General features: G+C 43.6%; 1 protein-coding gene across 3 annotated transcripts; it reads left to right on the plus strand.

The window, feature by feature from the left end:
- Positions 1–989: 989 nt before the first annotated feature.
- agtrap (angiotensin II receptor-associated protein) lies at positions 990–26,118 on the plus strand. Of its 3 annotated transcripts, none has more exons than XM_073031955.1 (4): positions 990–1,275; positions 2,878–2,912; positions 11,922–12,033; positions 24,293–26,118. In XM_073031955.1, the coding sequence occupies exons 1-4, from the start codon at positions 1,249–1,251 to the stop codon at positions 24,596–24,598; spliced, it is 480 nt and encodes a 159-aa protein (XP_072888056.1). In that variant the 5' UTR covers positions 990–1,248; the 3' UTR covers positions 24,599–26,118. The 3 variants fall into 3 exon arrangements, with proteins under 3 accessions (XP_072888056.1, XP_072888055.1, XP_072888057.1); XM_073031954.1 differs by lacking the exons at positions 990–1,275; positions 2,878–2,912 and adding exons at positions 3,784–3,907; positions 18,642–18,858 and having other exon boundaries at positions 11,948–12,033; positions 24,293–24,530; XM_073031956.1 differs by lacking the exons at positions 990–1,275; positions 2,878–2,912; positions 24,293–26,118 and adding exons at positions 3,784–3,907; positions 18,642–18,858; positions 20,311–24,286 and having other exon boundaries at positions 11,948–12,033.
- The last annotated feature ends 351 nt before the right edge of the window (positions 26,119–26,469 follow it).

The raw sequence follows: 26,469 nt of genomic DNA on the forward strand, positions 1-26,469 counted from the left end.
TGTCTAATCTCCAACCAGTCACTCGGAGTTAGTACTAAGCCGCAGTTAAAAGATGAAAGCTGTAATATTTGCTTCCAGCATAGATGCAAAGCAGTTTCAAAGTACATTAATCATCAAAGTACATATATAAGATATAGGAGCACAATTAGGCTACTTCCCGCTCAGCCCCAATCTCTCCGCAACCCTTTGGAAATTGACAGAAAAACAGAATAGCTAATGGAAGTAATGCCGCTTCCTGCCACGCCCCAGAACAGTTGGACATGTACATGGCACCGCCATAAAGCAAAGTGGTATGTCACCATATACAATACGGAAATTCTTTTTCTTGCGGGCATACTCAATAAATCTATCGAATAAATTTTTGAAGGATCATAGTCTTTTTTCATTAACATTTATCATCTTATCTTTCTTGGGGCAAAAGGCTAAAACGGGATGAATATTCCGAATACAACGTATTGTGAACTATAGATTCACTACACAATACAACGCAGAGCTGATATTGAGGGAGTCGAGTGCCTTGCTGAAGCAGCACATGGTAAAATCCGGAGACACAAGACGTCAGACAATTGAATCCGCAAGAAGAGACGACAAACTCTTGGAAAAAGTCAGCGGACCGAGGAGTATCCGTGGAAGCAAAGAGATGGTCGATGTTTCGGGTCGAGACCGTGTGCATCAGAATCTGTCTCCACACATTCTGCTTGGCCTGCCGAATTACTCACCGAGATAAGACCAGCATTTCAGAGTCACTTGACCCCGGACCAAATGTTTGCGATGAATATTAATCTGATCTCATGCGCTGAGCAGCTGATCTTTAAGAAAACGCACATCATTCTGTGGGGTTGGGTTAATACTGCTCAGCTCGGGGTTGAGCGGATGTTACCTTATGTTTCATTCCTGGGGCAAGATGTTACAAGCACCGAAAACTAAAAGTCAGAATTTTAGACCATAAAGCACAGGAGCAGAATTAGACCATTCCGCCATTCAATCGTGGTTGATTTATTATCCCTCGCAAACCCAATCCACCTTTAAACATTGGATTATTTCGGTTTCACTGTTCCAGAATTAAACCGTAAGATATTAAAGTTCGCAATGTTCAGTTTTCCTTATAGCTTGGGGGCTTGGAAAACCATGAACAGAGATGGGCGGAAGGACCTGGAGCGGTTCTTTTCACTGCAGAACGCGATTCTTATCATGTGTCTCTGGGTCACGTGGTCCGCGTTAAAGTTTTCCTGCAAGTGAAGAGGAAACATGGCGCTGCCGGTTATCAATTTAAAGGTAATTATTTGGGAATGAATTAATGAGATCGCGAGGCAAACCCGGGTTATCAGAGAAATTTAAAGCGCGGGGCTAGAGGTGTGAGGATCTAGTGGTGAAAATCCAGTCAGTAAAAGTCAAAACAACAGTATAATACTTAGCATAGGAACACACCCCAAAGCGCTTCAGACGAGTATATTAAAAACAAAAAAAAGTGATCTTAGAATTGGTAACCAAGAGCATGGTCAAAGACGCGGCACGATAATGGGAGGGTTTTTGGACTGGTAAAGACTCGTGGAAGGGAGAAAAAGTGGAGTAAAAAGTTTAAGGATGTTAAGTTCAAGGCACTGTTTCAGCAACAGCCAGTATAGATAATCGGGTATAAGGTTAATGTGCAAAGTTTTGGACGACCTTGTGTTTATGTAAAGTTTGAATTAGGTAGCCTTCAGAGCAATCCAGTTTTTACCACTTCATTGGACATCCCCCTACCACTATACACTGTTCCAATGAGCTCCAATGTAAACAGGAGGAACAGTATTTCATGTTTGATCTGGATACAATGAAGCATTCGGGACGATATAAAAACCAACGCTTCTCTCTGATCAGAATTAACTTGTTTTGCAAAAGAATAAATATTAAATGTAAATGAGAATGGAAGTGTAGGTGGTGGAGATCTGAAATAAGGACAGAGGATGCTAATAAATACTTAATAGGTCAGACAGCAATATTTGAAATATAAAACAATTAATACTTCAGGTGTGAGATCCTTTGTCAGGCAAACGTATCAGGCATTAAGGATTGACTGTTTCTTGTTCCACAGATGCTGTCTTACCTGCTGAATTTTCAATCGTTTTCTGTTTTTATCTAATGTTAAACAGTGATTACTTTGCTGGCACTATTATGCCATTTTTCTCCTTTTGGATTGAGTCTCAGCAATAGCTCTGACCTTCTTCCCAGCTTCTAAATATTCCTCCTTTAGTTTCTCACTTAGTAACCACACTCATTGAACTATCAACCTGATGGCTCAGTCACCTCAGCAAAAACTACCTTCCTTGTCCTAACCATCACTCCCTACTCTCTCTTTAATTCTAAACCAACATTTCTTATTTGTTTAATTCCGCTAAAGGTCCTTTGACCTGTTTCTTTTCCCATGGATGCAGGGGAGATTTTATAGGGGTATACAAGATTATGAGGGTAATAGATAGGGTAAATGCAAGCAGACTTTTCCCATTGAGGTTGGATGGGACTACAACTAGAGGTCATGGGTTAAGGGTAAAAGGTGAAAAGCTTAAGGGAGGGGAAACTTCACTCAGGGTCATGAGAGTATGGAATGAGCTGCCAACACAAGTGGTGCATATGAGTTGATTTCAACAATTAAAAGAAGTCTGGATAGGTACATGGATGGTAGGGGTATGGAGGGCTGTGGTTCTGGTGCAGATCTATTTTCTGTTTCCATCTTGTGTGTGTGTGATATGCAGTCTCATATATCTATTACTTTTGAATGTGCCATGATTCCCATGGGGTGATATTGAGGGACATATGCTTGGTATAGGATTTGTTAATGTCTCTCCGTCTGTAAAGTTTGTTCAGTTTTTCCAGAATGACCTGGTTCTGTCCCAACAGATGATCATCTTTGTGCACTGGCTTCTAACAACCTGGTGAGTGATGGAAGTTTGTTAATCCGGTTTTGAATTACTGTATCACAATTAAAATAAATGCATGGTACTAACAATGACCACTGAGGAAAGTAGGAGCAGCAATAAACCATTCAGCCCTTCAAGCCATCTCCTATCTCATACAATAATGGTTGATCCTCTACATTAAAGCTATTATTCCTGTCCTCTCACCACAATCCTTGATACCTTTGGTGCCTTGAAATCTGTCCTCCTTTGTCTTCAATATATTTAGCAACTTGACCTGCATGACCCTCTAGGGTAGTACATTCCATAGTTTAATCACTCTTGGAGTGAAGAAACTTCTCATTTTTGTTTCTAAGTAGCAATTCATATCCTGAGACTGTGATCTTGGCTTTTAATTCTCATAATACCCTGTCCCAGTCAGAGGAAATGCCCTCCCTGTATCCAGTCTGTTGAGCCTTGTCAGACTTTTGTACATTTTAATAAGATCTCATTTTAACAAATCCTAGTGGATATTGGGTTTGTTGACCCAGTTTCTTCTGATTATGATTGTTCTGTAATCCCAGGAATCAGTTGTATGCCCCTCTCAGGCAGTTTAACCTGCTTGGGTAAAGAGACCAAACTCACACCATATTCTGTTTTAATCACACCAGGACCCTGTATAATTTCAAAATATTGTCTTGTGTCTGAATTCAAATCTTGTTGCCATGAAGGCAAACATGTCGTTTGCTGTCAATACTGGTATACAAAATAATCAAATTCCTTTGCATATCCCTTTGCAATCCATCCCTATTTAAATACTAACCTGTTTTTCCTACCAAAGTTGATAATGTTACATTTATCCATATTATATTGAATTTGCCACGTATTTGTCCAACAGAAATCCAGCCCTCCCCATCACTGAAAGCATTTACAGGAGGTGATGCCTCAAGGTTCCCACTGCCCAATCTGGGACCTATCTAGGACCCATCCTAGTCTTGCTGCTGCTGTCAAGCCTGAAGTCTCAAACCACCACGGTCAGGAACAGCTACTTCCTATAATCATCAGGTTCTTGAAGTGACCTGTACAACTCTTATCTTAGCTCAGGAAATTAACTCTTCTGGCTATGTACTACCATGGACTTGTCTCTGATTTTGTTTAATACTGTTTTTCTCCCTTTACTGTTTTGTATAATTTGCTCTGTATATTGCCTGAAACTACGTGCTGGCAATGCTGCTGCAAGAATTTTTTTTTTTCATTACACCTTAACCTCACTGTGGTAATAAACTTGACTTGACGGTCACTCAACTTAATCACCTTGAAGCATCTTGGTACCTTCCTCACAATTCACAACCCTACCCAGTTCAGTGTTGTCAGCATTACCTGTGGCCTGTTAACATAGAAGGGTGCTACTGAGGTGTATTAGGAAATAAATGAAGGCTGAGAGACAATAGGAGAATTAGTTGAAAGTCCAGTTGAAGTGACGAACTGTAGGGAGGATAATGGAGGATAAGAATCTGTGAATTTTTTCAAGTTACTTTTGTCAGGATTGAGTTCCTGTCATGAACATAGGACTGGCATATAAAGGACTTGAGGAAAACAGGATATAGGTTTCAGAGATAGGGAAGAGCTGAAGTTTGCAGAGGATGAGGATGGGAGCCCAGGGGTAGAGCATCAGAACAGCTGAGACTGGAGATGACAATCGTTGTTGAGGATTATGGTGGCTGATAGGATCCAGCTGGGCACTGTTCTGTGGGTGGTAGGTTGATCAAAAGGAACCTCAGCCTGCAGCAAGTACCACATTGAGCAGTGCTTGGTAAAACTGAGTGTTTACTGCCAATCTGCATTCATTAGAAATTTGGAGACAGGGCTGTAATTATTACCTATAGCAAACAAACCATTGACTTTGTTTATTGTACAGAAAACTGATGGTAGCAGCTATTGTTCACAGGAATTAATGTATGACATAGTTTATAAGACGTGGTATTTTAAGAATGTTGTCCTTTTGTGCTCGGAACTGGTGCAGTAAAGGTTTAATTGAAAATGATCACCAGTGAGGAAGATTGAAGATTGTTTAATGTCATTTCCAGTACTCAAGTGTAAAGGAGAATTAAATAATTGTTACTCTGGATCCCATGCAGCACAATAAAGAAACCCACAATAAAACAAAGAGCATAATAATAGTAAACACAATATTAAATACGATACAAATTTTGTGTTAATCTTCTTGTTAATAACATTCATCAGCTGTACTTACAACTTTGTAATGATACTTCAAAGTATTGAACAGCTTTAATGGTATATAATGTACAACTCTAGGAAGCTAAGCTGTAAATTTTTGGGTTTATTTACCAGTGATTTGATCACAGACACTCTACAGCATTATTATACTAGAAAATAACCATAATTTTTGACTTTTAGAAATAATACTTTTAAAGAAGAACTTCAGAGAGCAGAGGCATTTACTATTTGATCAGTATCATTTTAGAAATCAGTTTACTTTACAAAAGAATTACTGTTACTGCAATGGAAGTCGATATAGAAATCTGAAAGCAGGAGAGAGACAAGTCAAATCTTGTTTTGTTCTGTTGTTTCAGCCTAGTTTCCTATTTTGCAATGCTGTTGAAATTTCACAAGCCTCTGTGATATTGGCTCAGATGACTTGTGGCAGGAAACTCTCTGGGTGTGTTCAACAAGGAACGTATTGAGGATCATAGAACATTAAGTGCCAGAAATGGCCTGTTTCTCTTGCAAATAATGCCTGTTTTCCTCTATTTTGTTCCCACTCTTCTACACAAGCTCATCATTCCTTCTGCTGGGCAAGTTTTTAGAAGGAATTATATATGTTTTTGAAGTCTGCTCCACCATTTCATCATGGCTGATCTATTTTTGTATTCTAGTCCTCTTGAAATGAATGTTAACATCACATTTGCCTTCCTCACCACTGATTCAACCTGTAAATTAATCTTGAGGGAACCCTGCACAAGGACTCCCAAGTCCCTTTGGATCTCAGTTTTTTAAATATTCTCCCCATTTAGTAAATAGTCCATGCTTTTATTTCTTCTCACGAAGTTCATACCATACACTTCCTGACACTGTAGTCCATCTACCACTTCCTTGCCCATTCTCCAAATCTGTGTAAGTCCTTCTGTAGCTTCTCTGCTTCGTTAAAACTACCTGCCCCTCCACCTTTCTTTGTATCGTCTACAAACTTGGCCACAAAGCCATCAATTCCGTTATCCAAATCATTAACATATAACAAAAAAAAGCAATTCCAGAACAGACCCCTTTGGAACACCACCAGACAGCCAGAAAAGGCTCCCTTTATTCCCACTCTTTGCCTCCTACCAATCAGCCACTGTTTTATCCATGCTAGTGTCTTTCCTGTAACACCATGGGCTCACAACTTGTTAAGCAGCCTCATGAGTGGCACCTTATCAAAGGCCTTCTGAAAATCCAAGTACACAACATCAGCTGATTTTCCTTTGTCTATCCAGCTTGTTATTTCTTCAAAGAATTCCAACAGATTTGTCAGGCAAGATTTTCCCTTAAGGAAACCATGCCGACTACGGCCTGTTTTATCATCTGCCTCCAAGTACCCTGAGATCTTTAATAATTGACTCCAACATCTCCCCAACCACTGAGGTCAGACTAACTAGCCTATAGTTTCCTTTCTGCTGCCTCTCTTCCTTCTTGAAGAGTGGTGTGACATTTGCAATTTTCCAGTCCTCTGGAACCATGCCAAAATCAATTGATGATTGAAAATTCATTACTAATGCCTCCACAATCTCTTCAGCCACCTCTTTCAGAACCTTGGGCCGTGTACCATCTGGTCTAGGTGACTTATCTACCTTCAGAACTTTCATTTTCTCTAGAACCTTCTCCTTAGTAATGGCAACTTCACTCACTTCTGGCATACAGCAAGTGTCTTCCACAGTAAAGATTTATCCAAAATATTAATTCAGTTGTCTGCCATTTCCTTGTCCCCCATTTCTACCTCTCCGGCATAATTTTCCAGTGGTTCGATGTCTACTCGTGCCAGGCAGCATCTGTGGAAGAGAGTACAGTTGACGTTTTGGGCCAGGACCCTTCATCAGGACTGGAAAAAAAAAAGATGAGGAGCTAGAGTTAGAAGTGGGGGTATGGGAGGAAGGTGATAGGTGAAACCGGGAGGTTGGGGGGGGGGGGGGAGTGGTGAAGTGAAGAGCTGGAAAGTTGATTGGTGAAAAAGATACAGGGCTGGAGAAGGGGGAATCTGACAGGAGGGAACAGAAAGCCATAGAAGAAAGAAAAGGGAGAGGAGTACCAGAGGAAGGTGAAGGGCAGGTAAGGAGATTAAGGTGAGGGAGGGAAATGGGAATGGTGAAGGGTGGGGGGGGGGGGGCATTACCGGAAGTTTGAGAAGTCAATATTCATGCCATCAGGTTGGAGGCTACCCAAATGGAATATCAGGTGTTGCTCTTCCAACCTGAGTGTGGCTTCATTGCGGCAGTAGAGGAGATTTGGATTGACATGTTGGAATGGGAATGGGAAGTAGAATTAAAATGGGTGGTCACTGGGAGATCTTCCTTTTTCCGATGGACAGAGCGTAGATGGTCAGCAAAATGGTCTCCCAATCTACGTTGGGTCTCACTGATATACAGGAGGCCACATCGGGAATACTGGATACAGTAGATAACCCCAATAGACTCGTAGGTGAAGTGCTGCATAACCTAGAAGGATTGTTTGCGGTCCTGAATGGTAGTGAGGAGGAGGTGTAGGGGCAAGAGTAGTACTTGTTCTGCTTGCAAGGATAAGTGCCAGGAGGGAGATCAGTGGGGAGGGACAAATGGGCAAGGAAGTCGCGTAGCGAGTGATCCCTGCGGAAAGCAGAAAGTGTGGGGGAGGGAAAGATGTGCTTGGTTGTCGGATCCAATTTGAGATGGCGGAAATTACAGAGAATTATTTGCTGGATGCGGAGGCTAATGAGGTGGTAGGTGAGGACAAGATAAACCCTATCAACGTTGTCCTCAACCGTATCTCTTCCATTTCGTGCACATCTGCCCTCACCCCACCTTCCCACCACTCCACCAGAGACAGGGTTCTCTGTGAGTCTGTTGGGTCATCTACTGTATCCGGTATTCCTGACGTGGCCTCCTGTATATTGGTGAGACCTGACGTAGAATGGGAGAATGCTTTGCTGAGCACTTATGCTCAGTCTGCCTGAAAAAGCAGGGATGTCCCAGTGCCCCCCCCCCCATTCTAATTCCACTTCCCATTCTCATTCCGACATGTCAGTCCAAGTATTCTCTACTGTCACGATGTGGCCACACTCAGGTTGGAGGAGCAACACCTTGTGTTCTGTCTGGATAGCCTCCAACCTGATGGCATGAACATCAGTTTCTTGAACTTACAATAATTGCCCTCTGCCTCCCCTTCACCATTCCCCATTCTCCAGCCCTATATTTCTTTCACCAGTCAACTTCCCAGCTCTTTACTTCACCCCTCCCCCTTCCAATTTCACCTGTCACTTTGTGTTTTTTCCTCCCCTTCCCCCACCCCTTAACTCTGACTCCTCATCTCTTTTTCTTCAGTCCTAACGAAAGGTCTCAGCCCAAAACATTGACTGTACACTTTTGCATAGAGGCTGCCTGGCCTTCTGAGTTCCTCCAACATTTTGTGTGTATTGCTTGGACTTCAAGGATCTGCAGATTTTCTCTTGTTTGTGTTTTTCTTCATGACTCTTTTAGTTGCCTTCTGTTGGATTTTAAAAGCTTTCCATTCCTCTAACCTCTCATTAGTTTTTGCTCTATTATATGCCCTCTCTTTGGCTTTTATGTTGGCTTTGACTTCTCTTGTCAATCACAGTTGTGTCATCCTGGCTTTAGAATATTCTTCTTTAGGATATACATATCCTGTGCCTTCCAAATTGCTCCCTGAAACTCCAGCCATTGCTGCTCTGCTATCATTTCAGCTAGTGTTCCTTGCCAATCAATTTTGGCTAGATCCTCTCTCATGCTTCTGTAATTCCGTTTACTCCACTGTAATACTGATACATCGGACTTTAGCTTCTCTTCCTCAAATGGCAGGGTGAATTTTATCATATTATGATCACACTCCCCTAAAGGATCCATTACCTTAAGCTCTCTAATCAATTTCAGTTCATTGCACAACACTGTATCCAGAATAGTTGATCCATAAGCTGCTCTAAAAAGCCATCTCATGGAGCACCAACCTAATTTCCCCAATCTACTAGCATTTTGAAATTGGCCATGGCTATCACAATATTGCCCTTTTGACATGCATTTTCTATCTCCCGTTGTCATTTGTAGACCCATATCTTTAGCACTGTTTGGAGGTCTGTATATAACTCCCATCAGGGTCTTTTTACCCTTACTGTTCCTTGGCTGTATAGAGAGTGATTTCACACCTTCCTATGTCACCTCTTTCTAATGATTTAGCTTCAATTTTTACTAAGAGCCACACCAACCTCTCTGCCTACCTGCCTGTCCTTTCAACAGAATGTGTATCCTTGGACGTTAAGCTCCCAGCTATAGTCTTTCAGCCATGATTCGGTAATGCCCACAATATCATACGTGCTAATCTGTAACTGTGTGACAAGTTTATCTTCCTTATTCTGTATATAGTGTGCATTCAAATATAACACCTTCAGTCCTGTATTCACACCTTATGATTTTTACATTGCAACTTATCCTGTTGACTGTAATTTTGCCCTATTATCAACCTCTTCTTGCTAGTAGTCTCAGAACATATTTCTTCTTTGCAAATCAACTACCATATCCTCATCACATCACTCCGGTTCTCATCCCCTGCCAAATTAGTTTAAAGCCTCCCAAGCAGCTCTAGCAATCCTGCCCACAATGCTATTGGTCTCCCTCAGGTTCAGGTCTAACCTCTCCTTTTTCACCTGCAATTCATAGTATTCTTGCCCTCACTGCATTGCACAGGCAGCAGTCCAGAGATTACTACCCTGGAGGTTCTGTTTTTCAACTTTCTACCAGCTCTCTATAATCTCTCTTCAGGACCTCCTCACCTTTCCTACCTCTGTCATTGGTGCCAATATGTACCAAGACTTCTGGCTGTTCACCCTCCTCTTCTTGAATGCTGTGGACCCAGGTCCAAGGCATGCCTGACCCTGGAAGGCAACATACCATTTGGATGTCTCTATTATGCCCACACAATCTCATTTTTGTTCCTCTGACTTTGGAATCTCCTATCACCACTACAGTCCTCTTCACCTGTCCTCTCTTCTCTTCTGAGCCACAGTGCCAGAGACCCAGTTGTTGTGCCCCCCCCCCCCCCCCGAGGTTGACCTCTGAACAGAATCCAAAGTGGTATATTTACTATTGAGGGGAACTGCCACAGGGGTACTCTGCACTGGCTGCCCATTTCCCTTTCTTCTCCTGTCAGTTACCTGCCTCCTGCAACCTAAGGGTGACTACTCTACCTCCCCGAAGCTCCTACCTACCACTTCCTCAGTCTCCCATATGAGCCAAAGATTATCGAGCTGCAGCTCCAGTTCCTTAACATGTTTCCTGAGGAGCAGCAGCTTGCTGCACCTGATGCAGATGTGGTTATCTGGGAGTCTGGAGGTCTCCCAGAATTCCCACATCTCAGATACAGAACACAATGCAGACACTGGAGCCATTCACACTATACTAACTGTGCCCTAATAGACGAGGAACGAAAAATAAACAAAAATTAAAAACTAACCAGATACTTGCCATATCCAAGCCTGATGAGCCAAAGCCACTCCCAACACTGGGACACACACACAATGGCCGCTTCGCTTGCCTCTACCTTAATTTTATTCTCACTTTCTAATGAATTCCGTTCACTGCTTCGAGGCAGTCCAACTCCAAAAAAACTGCCACAAAGAGCTATCTTTTTAATCTTCAATTGCGAACCTAAGTGAAAATGTATCCTTTTGTCGCGCTCCCGCTCACTGATTGTGTGCAGTCGAACTCCGAAAAACTGCTGTGAAGTGCTGCCTTTTTAATCTTCAGCCGTGAACCTAAGGGAAAACATATCTTCTCCTTGTGCTCTCCCTTACTGATTGGGCACAGTCTAACTGCTAACTATATTATTATATTATTGTTCACTTCAAGCAGACCATTGAATGCTAGAGTTCCAGTCTTTGAAATTAGTAATAATCTGTATCCCAGATGGCTGCGTTAATTATTGTAGATCAAACTTATTTTGTGAGTTGTCAAAGTTAGAATGAGGCATTAAAATTGTTTATGAAGATGAATCATTGTAAGGCCTTATACAGGTTGCTGTAACTCTTTGGATATTGAAAAGGATTTAGTTGATTTATCCTCAGGACTTGTCAACTTATAGAACAAGTTATGGAAGCAAGAGGAGTTTTTAGGTTTATTAGGCCAGGCGCCAAAGTGAAGTTCTATTAATGTAATCATTATCATTTTGGCAGATGCAATCCAAGTTCATCTTTGACCATGTGGGTAAATCAAGGAAACTAAATGTGTGGAGGGGCCCCTGCTATGTGTATTCATAACCCTTGGCAGCTAGGATGAATTGTGCAAAAGTGGTTTATTTAAGTATTTGCAGATTTGTTTGGGCATTATGAGCTGAAAGTCAGCATATTTTTAATGATCCTTGCTGAGATCCACTTCCTCCTTGCAATAAATGCAATCAAACTATTATGAGCTGTTTTTGCACTGTTCCATTTTCTATAAAGCAACAATACACAAGTAATGTTTTGCCAACAGCAGGGCACTGAGCATTGCCAAGTGATAGGAGAAATATATTTATTGTAGGATTAAGAACTACATTTTGGGCATATTTTTCTTATTCCAGTAAAACAGGAACTTTAAGATTCCTGGAACAATACTTAAGCTAGAGGAACCAAAGAGACACTAAGCCAAAGAGATACCAAAGAGGAAGCAGAGAGGGAATCGGATCGAAATTTTAAATTTACAGTATATTGAAAGGTCTTCAGTTGCATAAATCCATTGACTCTTTGATGAACGAGACTGGTGTATATCCCTTGAAGAAACTGAATTAAGCTGAAGGTGCTTTTCTTTTTGACAGGGGCTGTTTGTGTTTCTGGCTTCCAGGACCGTACATCTGGAGTAATTATGCTGTTCTGGCCATTGGGGTTTGGGCCATTGCTCAGAGAGACTCCATTGATGCCATTTTCATGGTGAGTACTTCCACACTAACATTGGCATTTTTTCCCCATTGAGTGGCAATATCTGTCCCCACTCTTAATCCACTAACATTTGCTGAAACACACTTCACAAATGCTCAGTATGCTTTCTCCGTTTCCCAAGTGACTATTCTTTCAGCAAGTCTGACTATTTATCATCACAGTGTATGCCCACCAGCTGATTCTGCACGGTAATAAGATACACTATTAAGAATTCCTGCCCTGAGATCAACCCAGATCAAGGACAAGTTGATCACTTGTGTCAACAAAACAACTTGGAAGTTCACTTAACATCTCACCACCATTTTCACATGGTGGTTAGGGATAGTTAGTCTTATGTGACGAAAAGATCTAGAATCTTCCTAACATATGATTTTCCTCATATTTTGCATATTAACCCAACATAATATTTGTTCTGTTTCATCTCCTGCTATGCTGCTATGTTTTAAGGATTTGGTAATGCTTCAGTGAAGTTGCAGGGACCATCTTAATGGTGCAAGTTAATCCAGAGAAGAAAAATATATGTACTTCCTTTGGCAAAAAAGGGTGAGTCACAGTAAATCTTGCTGGGTTAAGAAAAAAAACTTGTCTATCTTGTTACTCAGTGGCTTCCTGCTATACACTAATTGGTACCGCTTCTTGGCCTTTTGGTTAAGATCAAGTGGAGTTTCCTTGGGACACGCGACGATCGGAAGGCGGAGAAGGTTTTGCGCTGACGCAGGGATGGATCCTAATGCTGACTGGCTCCCAATCTAACATCCCTTTCCAGTGATGACGACGACAGGGGTGAACAGGATGGCTGAAGATAACAGCGCATCAGCCCGAGGCCCGGGCATCAAGAACACTGTCCGGCTGACAGTGCGACGCCAGAGCGAGGGCAACGGATTCATGAGAGTGACCTTCATCCAGAAGGTCTTGATGGACTGTTGTGGATTTACGATCGATGACATCTACTGCGTCCAGGACTTTGCTGGGTTCTTTGACGTCACCTTCCGACAACCTGCAGGGTGGCAGAAGTTGCTCCAGCTATTCCAGGAGCAGGGGAGAGAGGTGCTACTGTCGCTGCTACAAGCACAGTTCCTCGTTGCTGCCGCCCAGCAGGAACGGACTGCCACCGTGCACATGTTCAACCCATACGTGCCGGTGGCCGACGTCCTTACATTCCTCACTCGGTATGTGGAGAGCGTAGTAGCTTGTCTGGACGTGGAGGACAGCCTGGGGTGCTGGACCAGCAAACGGCAGGTGAAGGTGAAGCTGAGAGTGGACTCCAACGGCTGCGTTGTCCACCCACCCTCGGTCTTCGTCATCGGAGGGAACTGCAGCCCAGTGCAGAGCTATAATCTGCAAGAACTGTAAGGTGGAGGGCCGCCTCACCAAGAACTGCACGCAGGCCAAGTCCTGCAATCTCTGTGGAGGCACCAACCACCTGTACAGGGCCTGTCCGAAATGTGCTGGCACCTATTCACAGGCGACCAGGGGAGGTGCTGGCACTGGAAGGGCCCCGGTAGGATCGGATGTACCCGCCACCCCTGCAGAGGCGGCGCCCAAAGCAACGGAAGACGCCAGCAGAGGAGAAGGCGCAGCCACCCCGAGGGCCCCCACCCCCTTGCAGACCCTCCAGGACCTGCCACAGGAAAAGGAGGAGGAGTCCATGGAGGAGGGGAGAGCTGAGGGGGAGGAAGGCTGGAGCGTTGTGGGCAAATGAAAGGAGCGAGTGAAGAGAAGGGCAGGGGACCATGCAGCCTCCTGCAACCTGTCTACTTCAGATGAGGAAGGAGTTGGGGGAGGCCAGCAGCAGTCCCAGAAGACGAAGCGGCGGACAAAGCCTGCTGGCCACCTCCCAAGCACAAGCACAGGAGGTGGAGACAACCAAGACCCCCAGCTCCGGGAACCCGGGACTGGAGCCATGTATGGCGCCTTGCAGCCTGAAAGGGCAGCAGGCCTGGGAGTCTCCAAGCCCCCAGGCACAGAACAGGAACTGCCACACCCAGGGGAGAATAACCTGCAGTTCCTAAGCCCACAGAAGGTGAAGGACTTCACAAAGGCCATGGGCATGAAGGCTCAGAACTGCGAAGGTAAGGACAGTGTGCTGCTGAAATAGAGAACTTTAATGGCGGACATTTCACTGGCATCTGTTAATGTGCGCAGTCTGAAGAGCACTGGGCGATGCGTCAGCACGCTCCAGTACTTGGACTCGGTAAAGGCTGACGTGACCTTCCTCCAGGAGTGTGGACTGTCACACCTCCGCAACTACCGGAGGTGGTCACGTTGGTGGACCCGGGGTTTGTCGGTGTGGTCGGGGGGCAACGACTGTCGCGCTTCCGGCCTGGGGATTCTGCTACGAGGAGGCAACTTCTCAATCACCCAAGTTAAAGAGGTGGTTGGCGGGCACCTCCTGGGAGCAGACATCAAATACTGGGGCAATCCACTCTGGCTGATCAACGTGTACGCTTCCCCTGTGTGGAGTGAGCGGCTGGCCGTCCTCGAGCAGCTCCCACCGCTGCTGGTGACGTCCAGGCCGGTCATTCTGGCCGAAGACTTCAACTGCATCATTGATGCGGCTGGACGATCCAGCAGCGCCGACGGCAGGCTGGACAGTACTTCCAGACTCCTGATGGATATGGTAAAGACAGCCAAGCTGCGCGACGCCTTTGGCGCTCCCACAGGTGGAGCTCAGCCGCAAGCCACCTGGACACGATCGGACGGCTCAGCCTGTTCCCGGATCGACTTCCTTTTCCTGTCAGAGTCCCTCACAGTCAGAATCACCAACGTCACGCCGGTATTCTTCTCTGACCACTGCCTTCTGCGAGCCACCTGTCACCTACAGGAGGACTGGAAGGCAGGGAGGGGGACGTGGAAGCTGAACGTCAAGCTGCTGACCCCAGAGAACATCAAGGAACTAGAGAAAGAGTACATAGGTTGGAGAACCTTGAAAGCCTTCTTTGATTCCCCGGTTCACTGGTGGGAAGCCACCAAGGAGAACATCAAGAGGTTCTTCATCTGCAAGGGTATCCAGAGAGCAAGGCAGGGGCAGAGGGAACTGCGTAAACTCCAGACAGAGTTGCAGCAACTCCTCCTTCTGCAGTCGAGGGGGGTGGATGTCAGGGAGGAACTGCGGGAGGTGAAGGGCGGCAGGCCCAGCACTTTGCCGCCGAGTCCTCCAAGATCATCTTCCGATCGAGGGTCCAAACCGTGGAGCAGGACAAGACGTGCTCACGATTCTTCTTCCAAAAGGTGCACAGGAGGAGCTCTGTGATCCACAACCTTAAGGAAGAGGACGGCTCAGTCGCGTCCTCGCAGACAGACATACTGAGGATCTGCAGGTCCTTCTATGCCGGTCTGTACGGAGAAAAGGCCCAGACTCCACAGCCTCCCGCAGCCACTGACCCTGGACGAGCTGACTGGCTCCATCCGTTCCTTTGAGTCGGGTAAGACTCCCGGAAGCGACGGCTTACCGGTCGAGTTGTACCGGATGGAACTGGATGAGCCCCAACCTGCTGGAAGTGTACAACACTACGCTCCTGGCAGGCAGCATGTCAGAATCCATGCGGAAGGGCATCATCACCCTCATCTACAAGCGGAAGGGGGAGAGGGAAGACATTAGAAATTGGAGGTCCATCTCACTCCTGAATGTGGACTACAAGATCCTGTCCAAGGCTGTCGCCAACAGGGTCAAGTCTGCACTGGAGCAGGTGATCCACCCGGACCAAACCTGTGCTGTACCAGGCAGGAAGATCTCAGACAGCCTCGCGCTGCTGAGGGACACCATTGCCTACGTGCAGGACAGAGGGGTGGATGCCTGCCTGGTCAGCTTGGACCAGGAGAAAGCCTTCGACAGGATATCGCACACGTACATGGCGGATGTACTGTCCAACATGGGATTTAGGGAAAGAATCTGGAATTGGATCAAACTGCTCTACACGGACATCTGTAGCGCAGTCCAGGTCAATGGGTGGGAAACAGACAGCTTCCCCATCAGGTCTGGAGTCAGGCAGGGCTGCCCTCTCTCCCCTGTCTTGTTCGTGTGCTGCATAGAACCCTTTGCCGAAGCCATCAGGAGGGATGGGGGCATAAGAGGGGTGACGCTGCCAGGCAGTGGAGGGACTCAAGTCAAAACCTCCCTGTACATGGACAACGTCACCGTCTTCTGCTCTGATCCGAGGACAGTTCGCAGGTTGATCAGCATATGTGAACAGTTCAAGCAGGCATTGGGGGTCAGGGTCAACCGCACGAAGAGCGAAGCTATGCTCTTCGGCAACTGGCCTGACCGATCCAGCGTCCCCTTCACCATCAGGGCTGATCACATGAAGGTGTTGGGGATCTGGTTCGGAAGGGCCGAGGCGTGCAACAAGAACTGGCAGGAGTGGACTGCCAAGGTCAAACAGCAATTGGGGCTGTGGGGAGGGCGCTCCTCATCGATAGCGGGCAAGAACCTGGCCATCAGGTGTGAGGTGCTCTCAGGGCTGCTGCACTTAGCACAAGTGTGGCCAGTCCCCCGCTCCTTCAGCTCGGAAATCACCCGAGCCGTCTTCAGATTCGTCTGGGGATCCAAGATGGAGCAGGTCAGACGGACCACCATGCACAAGTCCCTGGACAACGGGGGCAAAAAAGTCCTAAGTGTCGCCCTCACCCTGACGGCCAGCTTCGTGTGTGGCTGCATCAGGTTGTGTGTGGATCCCAGGTACATGGGCACCAAGTACCACTATGTGCCCAGGTTCTACCTGTCGCCCTGGCTCCGAAGGATGGGTCTGGCCCCTTTCCCGCACAACACCCCTGTCAGCTGGTCGTTGCTGCCATACCTGTCCTTCATAGAGAAGTTCTTTTAGGTCAACGCCTTTGACCACAGGGCCATCAGGCAGTGGTCAGCATGTAAGGTCCTGCAGGCACTGCAGGAGAAGGACGTGATGGACACAGTGGGGTGGTTCCCTGAGCAGACTGTTCAGTTCATCTGGCAAAATGCTTCATCGCCAGACCTCACCAACAGGGACCAAGACCTCGCCTGGCTGGCGGTGAGCAGGGCCCCTCCCAGTCCGATCCCACCTGTACACCCGGAACGTCGTCTCCACACCCCTCTGCCCACAGGAGGACTGTAGTGAGGAGCAGTTGGTAACCCACCTCTTTGCACACTGTGGGTTCGCAGAGAAGGTGTGGAGGAGGATGGAAGGGGCAGTGTCGAGGTTCATCCCCAGCAGCTGCATAACAGAGGACTCTCTGATCTACGGGCTGTTCCTGGGGACGCATATGGAGACCAACATCCGGTGCTGCTGGCAGATCATCAACTTGGTCAAAGACGCTCTTTGGTCGGCCCGAAGCTTGATGGTCTACCAGCACACAGAGATGTCCGTGGGGGAATGCTGCCGACTGGCACATTCTTGGCTGCAGGAGTACGGGCTGAGGGACGCACTCAAACTTGGTGCAGCCACCGCAAGGGCCCAGTGGGGAAGGACCACAGTCTAGGGTTCTTCTCCCACGGGAGTTGAGGAGTAGTGGAGTGGGGGGGGGTATACCCCCTGAATATAAATGTGTAAGAACAGAGTGTCACGTGGGTGGCAACAATTTTGAATTTTGAAAATGTAAACACAGTAATGGAATCAACTGGAAAGAATTGAAAGTCATTGAATGGTTTATTGTATATAATTTCATTTTTGAATAAAGTATATTTTGTTTAATAAAAAAAAATTGGTACCATATGTCTAAACTTGTGACACTTACAAGTATCAAGATCTGTTTCATCACCTTCAGCCTCTGAAGATCACGGGGTCAAATCTTGCAGCAGTGGTTGTTTCCTTAGTACTAAACCAGCCATCCACCCACTGCACTGTTGAACACCTTGTGAAAATCAAAGGTTCCAAAACTCAAAGTCACAGAAAGTTTCGTGTCTAGGGCTATTTATTCTGACACATCACCTGTGTGTTTGTTGCATTGGGAGATTGCATTGAAACAATTCATTAAAGCTTAAGAGGGGTGAACTCCTTGGGCTTTACTTTATCTTTCTTTTCCATTTTTCTGTCTTTTTCAACACTGTCAGCCCTCTCTCTTCATTTCCCTATCTCTCTCTGTCCCATCTGTCCAAACCCTTACTTGTCCCCTCTTTCAACCATACTCAAATCTCCCCCGAACCCCCCTCCCTCTCCCCCTCTCTGACTCCCACGTCTCAATCCCCTTTCTGACAATCCTATTTGTTCCCCCTTTCTGCATCACCAAATTCATCTGCTCAGGCTATTTCCCATTTTACGACTGGTGGAGATGAGTTCTCTAAACACCAAACACTGGTTGCTTCTGTACTAGTTCATGATTTAAACTTTTTTGTTCATCCTGAAAACTGGGCATAGTTACAGAACATATCAGAATACAAATACAGTATTGATAAGTAGAAAGAAATTTAATTTTTCTCATTTCCTGGAATTGTCCTGCACCATTGAGCTATTGCATACTGTTAAATTCTCAGCACAGGCTGAGGATTGCTTCAGATGCACAAAACAATGAATGTCATTAATCAGGTCAGTCTGCTGGTCTTCCTTTATCCTCCCCTCCTGCTTTCCACGTTTAGTTCAGAAACTGTTGCCAGTTGAAGCTGACTTTGATGTCTCTTTTTCTTTCAGTATTTAGTTGGCACAATAACCACCATCCTCTTGGACATCATCCACATTGCAATCAAGTATGAGCAATTTGCTGCAGTCTATAGCAGCAATGCACAGAGGGATCAGTTCCGCTTCAGTGTTGGTATGGCCATTTTGAGCCTCCTCCTGAAACCAGTTTCCTGTCTCTTTGTGTATCAGATGTACAAGCAGCGAGGAGGAGATTGCTATATAAACATCGGTAAGAATTTGAGCCAAGTGTCATTATCGTTAGCTCCAGGGATCAAGACATGGGTGGGAGCTGGTGGTTTTTCAATGCATTGAAAGAATGCTTAGAGCTCTGTAAAATCTCAATACCTTCCCTACTACCCAAATGAAAACTGTTTTGTTTATTGACCAGGTGACTTCACCACCCACCCTTTCCCATTTCAAGATCCTTTGCATGCGTCTGGTGCAGAGAATACAACATCCCCTGCTCTGCAAGAGCAATTCCCCAACACCAGTTTGTCTGATAATGCACTGTAAGTGGAACAGAACAATTCCTAGTGATAGAATCCAGAGTATACTTGTTTATCAGTGCTGTATCCCTTTGATGCTAAAGTTTGCAACCTATGCCAACAATCTTGATCCTGTAAGTGTAGGTAAGCTGTTCAGAGGGAGCAGACAAAGTTTCAAGGATCATGACTTCATCCAAGTAAAACAGGCATTTCTGTCAGCCCATGCATCAGAATAAGACTTGAATATTATTGACACAAATGAGTAGGGATATCTGGACCAATAGATTTTGGGGGAGTAGTAGGAACACAAACTCTGTGGGAACATAGATGCTATTGGGAAATGTTATGGTGGGGTAGGCTGGCTGACTGTATGGATGGTTTAAGAAGGTGTCTTCCCATTAAGTTAAAGGCCATTGAATCACGTTGCTAACATATACTGTTAATTGAACATATTGGTGGCGCTACCGAGTAGGTCAGGGAGCATGTGCAGACAGTGAAATGAAATTAATTCTGTCTGTCTCTCCATAGCTGCTAGCTGACACTGACATAGTATATCTCCATCACTTTCTATTTCTGCAACCTCTCCCCCAGAAAATACAGATCTTGTCCTTGCTCCTGCTTCATCTCAGATCTGTATAGGCTTGCATATTTGCTGAATAAGTATAGGAGCAGTGTCCTCCAGTGAATCCATTATGGTATTGGAGCTATATCCTGACAATTAAAAAATAAGAGGACAAAGATACAGGAAATCTGATATAAAAACAAGATTCTGGAAACCATACTGCCTGTTCTTCAGTATCTTTGAGATAAATCCAGTTTAATGTTTTGAGTAAAAAACATTCTTATTTCTAAAAAAAATTACACATAGATCTAAACAGATTAAGAATAGGATCCATTAATATATAATTTTTCCCTTAAATTTTGAGGTTTGGGTTTTGTCAGACATTAGTTTTTTTCTCTGCCTGAAGTTCTTAAATGCATTTATTTCTCGAATGAGTGAATTCAGTGAATTATTCCAAGTGTCAAGCTTTAATTTTGTACAATTGTACTTTATGTTGCCAGTTTAGTTGGTTACCTGCTACTCAGCCTCATAAAAATGTTGCTTTCAAACCTTATGTTTGTATTTTTATTTCTTTCTCTCTTGCTCTCTCTCTCTCCCCTTGTTCTCTCCCTCTCCCTTGTTCTCTCCATCCCAGACCTGGATAGCTCCACTGACAGCAGGTTTACGTGTGATAGTGTTGAATCCAATCCTTACTCCAGTCGCTCCTACTGAACCACCTGTCCCTGCCTCACCTGCAGCGTGTGTACAATCTTCCTCCTTTGCTGCAGTCCTCAATCCTCCTGCTTTGATTGGTGATCTTGCAATAATTATTTGATCGTTCCTTGGCTGTTGAAATGTTGCTGTTATTTTTATGTTAACTTTTATGTTATGATGATTCTGAATGTTACTTATTTGCATTTGTCATTTTTGTTTCTTTTTGGCATATTTGTTACAAGTTCATATTGAATGGGAATTTATCAAACATGAAAAGTTGACAAGGTTTGCCTTACAGTAGCCTGCTGGCCAAATTGACTAGAAATTTAAAGATGTTGTCCTGCCCTTTGCGAATTTGCACTTCTGTAAGTTGTGTAGTGGAAGATGAATCCAATTATAGGAAAACTGAAGACATGATGAATAATTTATAATTTTCATATTGACATTTATTAGCTTAAATAGACATAGGCTAATGTGGAAACATGTGTTAATGATTTCCTCCTGTGTTGGAAATGATGTTTCCATGAATACTAGGGATTAAAGTAAGGAATGGGCAAAAAAGTAGTTAACAGAATTGTCATTATGTTTGGGAGGAACCTTTTGATTAAAAAATTATTTTGAACAAAGTTATTTCTGACTCCTTAAATCCTTCTTTCCTTGTCTACACCCTTCTTCAAACAAATAGTATGGCAAACCAACAAGCTTGCTACTGAATTTGGATTCAAGCGTTTGTCTTCCTTTGTTGTATTCCTCTATATCCCTGGTCTGCATTGCTTTCTCCTATCATTTATTTTTCCCTTCCTCAGCTCATCTTATACATGAGATACACCCTTCGGTTCCTCAACCACGCTCCATTAAACAGCCCACAAGAAATTATTGTTTTCTTGACATGCTTGCTGTGCATGTTACCTCTGCTTTGGGCTAATTCTCTTCTCATTAGCTGCTTTTGGGAAGAAGACTGGTGGTGAAAGAGGGGGGAAAGCTTCTGATCATTGTATTTAAAATCTACCACCTGATCTTTGGTCTATTCTTTTCCAATTTTGTAACTCCTAAACCTTAGCTCATGCGATTTCTTGTTTCAGTCTCTGTAACATCGTGACAATAGTGTTTGTATTTAACTGAGGTGTTCATTTTGGTCATCGTTTCATGTTGAGCCAGTAATTTGTATTGACTGTTTCAAGTTTTCTGTATAGATATCCAGCATCTGTTTTTGTTTCAGTTTGTAACCATAGCTCTGTTTGTTTTGGAATTGAACTTTTAGTTTATCCTAAAGATTCTAATGGTCTGCTGACCAAGTCTCCAATGTTCCACCCTCTATAGACTTCAACTCATTCACAACTCTAGTGCTTACACTATAATCATCCAGACTCATTCATTTATCATCCCCTTGGTGACTAATTTTGTTTTCATTCTTTATGTTTAAATCCCATCACGATTATTTTGTTCTGATGAATCTATAACTCTGTGCTACTGTGGATGCCCCTCCTTTTAACTACGTTACTGGCACTGTCTTCACTCTCTCGCCCCAAAGTCTGGAATTCATTTCATACTGCCTTCTGCCTTTCTAAGCCTTCTCACTCTTCTTCATAATTTTATTAACTTCATTACAACTCTGTGAAGTGACTTGAGATGGTTTGCAGTTGATTAAAGATTTGATAAGGGTATTTAAAATTATTAATAAAGAAGACAGCAGATTAAAATATAGTTTCCAGTGTTTGAGAGGCTATAGATAACAGACATAATCAGCAAAACAAAATTTATATGTACTACTAGAATCTGAGATTGAAGCAGAGAATTGTTAACACTTTAGAGTAGTTATACTGTATAGTTTGTAGAAAGAAAATTTTTTCAAGAGAACTGGAAATGAGAATAGACCAGAGTAAGTAACTGCTTCCTTGCTTACGTTAATATTTAATGCATTTAATTACAAATGACTTTACTGTCCATCCTTTAGCTTGAAAGGTTGAACAGATGAGTTCTCAACAACGTACTTTATTGAATTCATGGCTAGTACCAGGTTGTGAGGAGGTTCTCCTGGGTATTTGATATATAACCATATAACAATCACAGCACGGAAACAGGCCATCTCGGCCCTCCTAGTCCGTACCGAATTCTTAACCTCACCTAGTCCCACCTACCCGCACTCAGCCCATAACCCTCCACTCCTTTCCTGTCCATATACCTATCCAATTTTACCTTAAATGACACAACTGAACTGGCCTCTACTACTTCTACAGGAAGCTCATTCCACACAGCTATCACTCTCTGAGTAAAGAAATACCCCCTTGTGTTTCCCTTAAACTTTTGCCCCCTAACTCTCAAATCATGTCCTCTCGTTTGAATCTCCCCTACTCTCAATGGAAACAGCCTATTCACGTCAACTCTATCTATCCCTCTCAAAATTTTAAATACTTCGATCAAATCCCCCCTCAACCTTCTACGCTCCAATGAATAGAGACCTAACTTGTTCAACCTTTCTCTGTAACTTAAGTGCTGAAACCCAGGTAACATCCTAGTAAATCGTCTCTGCACTCTCTAATTTATTGATATCTTTCCTATAATTCGGTGACCAGAACTGTACACAATATTCCAAATTTGGCCTTACCAATGCCTTGTACAATTTTAGCATTACATCCCAACTTCTGTACTCAATGCTCTGATTTATAAAGGCCAGCGTTCCAAAAGCCTTCTTCATCACCCTATCTACATGAGACTCCACCTTCAGGGAACTATGCACTGTTATTCCTAGATCTCTCTGTTCCACTGCATTCCTCAATGCCCTACCATTTACCCTGTATGTTCTATTTGGAGTATTCCTGCCAAAATGTAGAACCTCACACTTCTCAGCATTAAACTCCATCTGCCAACGTTTAGCCCATTCTTCTAACCGGCATAAATCTCCCTGCAAGCTTTGAAAACACACTTCATTATCCACAACACCTCCTACCTTAGTATCATCGGCATACTTACTAATCCAATTTACCACCCCATCATCCAGATCATTTATGTATATTACAAACAACATTGGGCCCAAAACAGATCCCTGAGGCACCCCGCTAGTCACCGGCCTCCATCCCAATAAACAATTATCCACCACTACTCTCTGGCATCTCCCATCTAGCCACTGTTGAATCCATTTTATTACTCCAGCATTAATTCCTAACGACTGAACCTTCTTAACTAACCTTCCATGTGGAACTTTGTCAAAGGCCTTGCTGAAGTCCATATAGACTACATCCACTGCCTTACCCTCGTCAATATTCCTCGTAACTTCTTCAAAAAATTCAATAAGGTTTGTCAAACATGACCTTCCACGCACAAATCCATGCTGGCTACTCCTAATCAGATCCTGTCTATCCAGATAATTATAAATACTATCTCTAAGAATACTTTCCATTAATTTACCCACCACTGATGTCAAACTGACAGGTCTATAATTGCTAGGCTTACTTCTAGAACCCTTTTTAAACAATGGAACCACATGAGCAATACGCCAATCCTCCGGCACAATCCCCATTTCTAATGACATCTGAAAGATCTCCGACAGAGCTCCTGCTATCTCTACACAAACTTCCCTCAAGGTCCTGGGGAATATCCTGTCAGGACCCGGAGATTTATCCACTTTTAAATTTCTTAAAAGCGCCAGTACTTCCACCTGTTTAATTGTCATAGGTTCCATAACTTCCTTACTTGTTTCCCACACCTTACACAATTCAATATCTTTCTCCTTAGTGAATACCGAAGAGAAGAAATCGTTCAAAATCTCTCCCATCTCCCTCGGCTCCACACATAGCTGACCACCCTGATTCTCTAAGGGACCAATTTTATCCCTCACTATCCTTTTGCTTCAGATACTGTACTTCTGTGAGTTTTCTGTTGGGGGGCCATACAAAAATGACTTTTCTCTGAATTGTTCCATGCAGGTTTTCCAGGTTTACCTGGTAGTCAAGATCGAACTTCGTACCAGACCATTGGTGAGCAGGAGCCTCACCGCCAGCCTACTTCCTCATAGACAAAGATTCCTGTCCCGCCCTATTAATCTATTTGCAATATGCTGCCATAACGAAGCTTATATAAACATCTTGTGCCTTAGATTCAGTAGCCACTTGGTTTTGAATGCTTTGATCAAATTGTCAGTATTTGGTGCCCTGGACTTCTGGTCATGCTTAAGTCTTCCAGTTGGTAATGTCGCAATGATGATCATTCAGGGAAAAACAATACTCCTGTGACACATAACTATCTGGAATTTGAAGGTTGTAGATTTTAAAATCTTAAGGATAATTCTAGTCCTGGTGAACTGAAATGTGGTTATTCAGTCACAATTCATTAACTGATTTTTAGAGGATTACAGACTTGATTGAATGAAAGCTTTTGGAAGCCTAACGGATATTTAAAGCTAGTGCTCCTGGTGTAGTGATACTTCACATTAATGACTGAAGGGTTGAAGATAACTGGCTTTGTTCCTTTATTAAAAGTTTTTGGGATGGCAGACACAATTGCTTTCACTCTTACAAGTAGAGATATTTCCCTAATATGTCCTTCTATAGTTGATAAAGCTTCCTGAATGTTATGGATCCCAGTTGCAAAATAGTTTGAGGACTTGCACCCTATGAAAATTAAGCTTCAGAAGAGGAGCAGGTTTGGTCCTTAATACTGAAGTAGCTTGGTTAGCATTTGTAAGTATGGTTAATTGCACCCTCCCATACAAAAGATTTACAGTTAAATGGCATTTAGCTGACAAGTACAAATTCAGAAAATACTGGGAAAACTCAGCAGGTCAAGCATCATCTATGGAAAGAAAAATGGTCAAAGTTTCGGATCGGTGACCCAGTGTCAGAATTCAGCTGACGGGGATCTCTCCACCAGTGGCTTACTGAACTAATGTCGTGAATCAACTTCTGAAGCATATGGTTGTGTTTAAAAATTGTACTAATATTGGGCAATTTAAGTTTTGTAATTCCTATAATTTTGACCTGGGGGAAATGGTAGATTGTCTCCTAGGATGTAATACTGCTCTGAGTCTGACTATTGACAATAACACTGTGGGGTCCCATGGTTTAGGCAGACCATGGCTTGTAGGGCCTTTTGTGGAGGGAGGGGTTGGGGATTTGGAGATCATACGAGCATGATACCAGGTGACGTGGGATCTTGCTATTTGCAATTGAAGTTGCAAATTTGATTTAACTGGTTTATAACATTTGGAGGCAGCAAATGGTGATAAAGATCTTGAGATAACACTGCAGCAAACAAATGGTGTGCATGGCCTCTGAGGCTTTCCTGTCCAAAAGATGGGACTTGAATTATGTTTACACTTCAAAAGCTTTCTTTTTCATAAAGATGGATTAAAATGAGACCTTTAATTTCTTGTACTTTGCAAAGTTTGACACCTTTAATTTTGCACAACTGCGAATGAAAGGAGCAGAAAGTAACTGTGAATAGGACCGGACCAGTGCAAGCAATTAACATAAAACCACCACATTACTTACTGCAAACGGAAGGGTAGACACTTGGCTCATTTCTCACAGTGGTCAGTCTTCCTGTCTCACTTGCTAACTAATGCTATTGCCATGGGAACAAAAAAAAAATACAGATCTCAGTTTTAGCCTTGGTGTTTCTGGGTGAACATTTAGATCCTGATGTGTAACTCAGTCTGTTTTGTGCCATTTGTTCTGAATCAGGTGCCTTGATTTTGTTAGAGTACTTGATGTAATTGTGAAATATTATTGCCAATAAATCTTATTAAAATTAATAGACTACAGTGAATGTATTTCTGAATGAAGATTTTTTTAATAGAGGCATATCTTTAAACAGACAAACGATATGGATTGGAGGCATGTTTGTTTTATTTCCAATGGTAATAATATATGAATTTTAGGAAAGTCAGATCATGATTTAAAAATACAGATAACACTGGTGCTAGTATTTATGTATGTGTACATCCTGACATCAAGGCAACATTGATAAAGATCTGAACAAACCAAGGAGGAAAAAAAAATCACAAACACAAAAAAATCTGCAGATACAGGAAATCAAAGCGACATGCATATAATATTGGAGGAACTCAGCACGCCAGGCAGCATCTATGGAAAAAAGTAAACAA

The sequence above is a fragment of the Hemitrygon akajei genome, chromosome 29 (genome assembly GCF_048418815.1).
Source record: "Hemitrygon akajei chromosome 29, sHemAka1.3, whole genome shotgun sequence".
NCBI lineage: Eukaryota > Metazoa > Chordata > Chondrichthyes > Myliobatiformes > Dasyatidae > Hemitrygon > Hemitrygon akajei.